This window comes from Emys orbicularis, chromosome 17 (genome assembly GCF_028017835.1).
Source record: "Emys orbicularis isolate rEmyOrb1 chromosome 17, rEmyOrb1.hap1, whole genome shotgun sequence".
Classification (NCBI taxonomy): domain Eukaryota; kingdom Metazoa; phylum Chordata; order Testudines; family Emydidae; genus Emys; species Emys orbicularis.
Window position 1 is genome coordinate 7461089 of NC_088699.1, and position 5457 is coordinate 7466545.

Consider the following 5457-nt stretch of genomic DNA (forward strand, 5'->3'; position numbering starts at 1 on the left):
AACTAGGTTTTTAAAGGTACTTACACACCCAAAGATGCAGCTAGATGCCCTAGCGTTATTTTTAAAACGTCTGTCTTAAAACGGGCAGCAAATAGTTTTATGACTATTGGTGATAAAGGAGGAAAAGGGAGAGTTTGTATTTTAATTCCTGGGCAGTGCTCAGCCACTTGGGTGTTGAAGGCACTAGAACTATCTGAAGGGGTGGTGGATATAGGAGGGAGCCAGTCAAGGAAGTTGAGCGCAGGGGTGATATGCTTCAGTAACTAGATGCTGTTCTCCCCACATCTGTAGCACTGCAACAGTCCACTCACGAGGTAAGGAAGGAGAGGGTGGGGTTGGGGGCTGGTTTTGATCTCAGTTAAGGGCCTGGAGCGCAGGAACCATGAACATAAGCGGGGCTATGTACGGTCAGACCAAAGGACAGGGGCCAATGCCAGGAGACCCAGAGGGAATGAACAGAACCCCCCTGGGGGGCAGGAGCCTGCATGGCCCTAGGGCACTTAGACACAACCCAGGTTTCAGAGTAGCAGCCGTGTTAGTCTGTATCCGCTTATGCTCTAATAAATTTGTTAGTCTCTAAGGTGCCACAAGTAGACACAACCCAGGTCTCTCACCAGGGGCAGCTTCAGAAACATCTGAGTGACTATTAATGGGGGGGGGCAAGCAATGATGATGTATGTGCTAAGCGCCTGGCACTAGGAGTCTCCTCACTACCCCCCCCCCCAAATCTTGTCTCCTGCTGTTCCTTGGGCGCTGGGCTGTCTCCCCGTTGGCCAAGGCCCCCAGTCCAGCGCGGAGGGGCTGGCCCAGCCCCATCACGCACACAGCTCCATCACACATACACCCCCCCCCCCCCCCCCAGCTGGGGGGCGGTGCGCATCGGCGATGGATTAGTAGAGCCGGGTGGAGGCGATGGGCGCGCGGCTGGGCGGGGCTTGGGGCGGAGCCTGACCCCGGGCGCGCACACGTGGGCCGCGGCGGCTGGAGCATGCAGGAGGGGAGCGGCTGCTGCGTGTGCGCGGGGCGCGGCGCCCCCCGATACCGCTGCCCAGGCTGCAGGGCCAGATAGTGAGTGCGGCGGGGGGGGGCAGGCGGGCTGCTGCCGGGGGGAGGGGTCGCCGGTTCCCCCCCCCCCCGCTGGACCCCCCGGGCACGGCCGGTTGGTCCCCCCCTCCCGGCAGGGGCACCCCTTCCCTCGTACAATAATGGCCCGTGGCCCTTCAGCTGCGGAGGGTCCTCCCCCCCTGGTGCCGGCTGCATGGCCGCTTGGCCTGGCGTACACGGGGGGGGATAATCGTCCTCCTCCTCCCCCCCCCCCCCGGTGGGTTATTGCTGGGAACAGGAGGCCCTAGAGCCCAGCTCTGGCTGTGTCTCCGCCCAATGATTGTTCTTCTTGTCCTCTTTCGGGGGGGCAGAGGAGGGAACAGAGGTGGGGCTCCCCCTTTGTACTACAAGCAAATGTGACTCTGTTTCTGCATTCACACGTGCTGCTAGGCCCAAACCCACTGATGGGAGCGGAAATAACTTATCTCGCTGCTCCCGGGAGAGCCCTCTGCTTATCCCCGAGGTTGCTTTCTTTTCAAGGAGAGTCGCTGTGGCTAGTCTCTGGTAGAGCACAGGCAACATTTAACTGGTGTTTTTTTTTAAAAATGGCACTTTTCTTTGTTGTAGTTGTTCTGTCCCCTGCTACAAGAAGCATAAAGGTAAGACTATGACTTCGTCTCAGAGTTGTATATTATTCTAAACCAATTTTTAAGATCCTGCTAACTTGTAGCTGTGACCATCCTACTGTTGAGAATTAATGTAACTTTGAATTTTTCATAGAACAGTGTATAGCAAAACAGGATCAGGTTGTAAAGACGCTGATTACAGACACATCCTCACTTTTCAGAAGAGTTAAACCAGGGCAAGGCGAAGGTATGTTTGCTTCCTTTATAAATATATGAAAAGCATAAATTCTGGATAGCTATTACCAAATGAGCTTTTGGGGGCTTCTTAGCAGAAATGGTCACGTAAAAAGAACAAAAGATTTAATCTTTCATCTGCTAGGTACTGCTAGCGTCTCATTGGAGAAAGAAAAGTAGCCCAAAACCTAGGGACTAGGAAAAATTAACACACCAATTACATACCCAGAAAAATTGAGGACAAATAAGTATTTGGTTACCATTTATTCAGTATTCGGGCAAAAAACATTTGTCTGCTAAAGAGAAAAAAGTACATTTGTCCATTTTTTTTTTAATATTAACAGTTGATAAACATGCCTGATTTAATAAATATGTAATCAAAAGTTTCACTCTGTCCAATAAAAGTGCCAGAAACACCACATCCTGGGTACGGTAAAGAGGCTTCCCCTGTAATATAGTTGGAGAGATCTAATGATTAGATTACTGTATAATGTTTTTCTAAACAAAAGCTCATTGTTGTAATGATTATAATTTTGTCTGATATTTAAATGCAATGATTTGTAAACCTGTTAAAACTGCGTAAATACATTTTTAAAAAACCCATAAATATTGACAGGTTTTTTAATACATAAAATTAAAGCACATTATTATAATTGCTGTAATTTGAAACAATCTTTTGACGGTTCCTACTTTTTGCTGAATACTTGCCTGTTTTACCAAATGCCTGCTATTGTTTATGTAAGGGAGGGAAAGTTTTTCTGTAACGGTAGCATGTTTGGTTGGAATAGTACTGCTTCAAAATATAATTGTGCCTTTAGCTTGTTAGATATATAGTATAAGGATTCTGGGTTTTAAGCATATTCTATCTTTTGTAAAGTACCTTGTGACAACCTAATGTGCTCTACAGTTAATGCATGTGAGTTTAATCTTAACACTTTCTTTTTTTGGAAATTAAATATGTAGGTAAGAATAAACTTGGGTGTGTAGTTGCCCAGATTTTCAAATAAGTCCTATAAATTTATGCGAAAGGCATTGGAAAGTGCCATGTGAGTGAATACCTATTCAGTGTTTCAGGTATTGCAACTGTGTAAGGTCTTGTCTAGAAGACTTCTACATTGAATGGCACTCAGAAGGTTACAGGAAAGTGGGATGAAGGGGTATTGTTCCAAGGAGTCTAGGTATTTCACATCTGAGTTTTACCCCCTTGACAGGGGGTGATGCAAAGCATCTGAGTTCTAAATGAGGGGTAGTAGATAGAAACGTTTGTCTTGTTGCTGTGACTTTTGGACCTAACCTATTTTATCAGTTAAACCACATTTCTGTTTGCCTTAGGAAACCATTGGTCTGTAGATGATATCCTGACACAAGATGATGATGAGGTGGACAGAGTCCCACTGCAGAAACTCAAACTCTTAGGTAACCTTTAAGATTAATCTGTGATGTCTACTGTAAGAGCTGACAGCAGTTCTGCTTCAGTCACAACACCTAAGAATTCTCTTAAACGTTAAAATCAGTGCTCAGTATTTAGTTCTTCGTGGGCATCTTTTTTATGCCTTTGGGACGATTGGTAAGGTGTGTGTATTAAGTTGTTAGTCTTTGTACAACGTGTAACTTCCGGATACACTGACTTGGGAGTACCATAGCACAAGCACATACAAAAGAACAAAGACAAATAAGCAACACATTCTTTGACGCTATTGCCTGACCTAGTGGGAGAGCCAAGCTTTGATCTGGACTTATTCTCCAATTGCAGGAAACCAGGTATTTACAAAAGTAGTGTCTGCTGAGGCTCGGGAGGGGGTGGGAGAGTTTAAATCCTCTTAGATAACAGATAATGGGAAAGGTTGGGCTTGTTTTTTTTTTTTGTTAATATGTAGGAGGGAAACTTACACATATATTTAAGTTTTTCTGCTTTCCTCAAGCAGATGCAGCATTGGGTTGATTTAAAAAAACAAAAATATACACTTTCAAACCCATGATTAATCCCCACCTGTTAATTTCAAATGTGGCTCTCTTCCTCCTTATATATATATATTTTTTAATAGGGGAGTCTAAAGAACTGAGAAGCTTACTACTCAACCCCCATCTGCAGCAACTGCTGCTAACTGTAGATCAAGCCAAAGAAAAAGATTCCCTCATGAAGACATATATGCAAGAGCCATTATTTGTGGAGTTCGCAGACTGCTGCTTGAGCGTTGTTGAACCTCCAGAGAAAGAGAATTGTCTTCTGGACTGAGAGACTCTTCAGGAACAGAACTAATCATGGATTTTTCTAAAACTGGAAGAAACATTTTATTACTATGTGCTTTGCTGAAACAGCCTCAGGTGTGTTTTCCCTCAGTAAAACATCTTTAGCTCCTGGATGTCAGCACTCTAATTCTCACCTCCAGCGTTGTCATATGGTAAGCTTTGTCACAGGTGGTTGAAGAGAAGAATATGTATGCATGTACTAGGTGTAATTGAAGGTTAGTGTTGTGACTTACTTTCTCTTAATACAGGTTCCATTGCCAACTGTGACTGTGCCAGGCATTGCTGCTGTCAAGTGTGTAAGGAAGGAGAAAGATTAGATTAAGTCCACTAGTGTTTAACTTTATCCTTTGAGCATTTGACAAACCTTGCTGAGAAATTGAGTCCAGAGAGCTGCACAAGATATTTGTTTATTAAAATGCCATGTACATAAGATTAAGAACAAACAAACAAACATACATTTCCCTGCCTCAGGTCAAGTAAGAGGAAAAAGAACCATTTTTCTCTCTCACTCTAAAGGTTCCCATGCTAAGAACCACTTCTGCTCCTACACAATGTGTGAACCGAATGCTGGAGATGGATGTAACAGTGAGGGGTGCTGGACCTTAGCAGCACCAAGAGGGTGGAACTCGTTATATGCTATATCTGAGTTTGGACCAATACAATTTAACTGCTTAAAAGCAGCATGTTAACTTTCTTCAGCTGGTCAGAAACATTGAGCCCAGTCTTACACTCCCATTTTTCCTGAGACAGGTGTGTCCAGCACTGCCCTCCACCAATTCTTGCATTTTATTCATAAGCATTAGCAACCTGCTGAATTTTAGTGCTCATTTGAGGTAAATGACTGTATGCTTGCCTCCAGAGGGGGAGTAGTGTTCAGATGTCTTGAAAAACCTCACTGCTGCCTTCTTACTTTTCCCTGTATAGGGGAGTGCTGAAAGGATATTTTACAGTAGATCACAGAGCTATTTGTTCAATTATTTCCCAAAAATTTTTAGTTCTATTAAAAGTTGTGATTTTGTTTGTAGTCCTAGTGTAGTGTTTTCTTGGTATTCCTCCATCACCTATAGGAGAAAGTAAGAAATCTGTGCTAACGCCCAATATACCTGTAACCTTATACTTACATATGCAACTATGGGGGGAGGGAAATCAAGGCTCCAGGGTAGCAGCAGATGTTTTCTAATTGATCTGTCTCATGCAGGAATATATTGTAGATAGATTAAAACATTTAGAAGCAGCAGCTTGAAAGAAGTCCTTCCTTGAAGGAAAAAGTGCAATAAATATTTAAGGTGGCCAAAAGTCCACA

The 5457-nt window shown here is 44.1% G+C and overlaps 1 protein-coding gene across 2 annotated transcripts; it reads left to right on the forward strand.

Moving 5' to 3' along the window:
- The first annotated feature begins 988 nt into the window (after positions 1 to 988).
- ZNHIT3 (zinc finger HIT-type containing 3) lies at positions 989 to 5412 on the forward strand. 2 transcript variants are annotated; one of them, XR_010562232.1, is made up of 6 exons: positions 989 to 1068; positions 1672 to 1703; positions 1825 to 1917; positions 3237 to 3320; positions 3950 to 4306; positions 4403 to 5412. XR_010562232.1 is itself a non-coding variant. In XM_065418374.1 (5 exons), exons 1-5 carry the CDS (start codon positions 989 to 991, stop codon positions 4138 to 4140), a joined length of 480 nt encoding a protein of 159 aa, XP_065274446.1. In that variant the 3' UTR covers positions 4141 to 5412. The 2 variants fall into 2 exon arrangements, 1 of the variants encoding a protein (XP_065274446.1); XM_065418374.1 differs by having other exon boundaries at positions 3950 to 5412.
- The last annotated feature ends 45 nt before the right edge of the window (positions 5413 to 5457 follow it).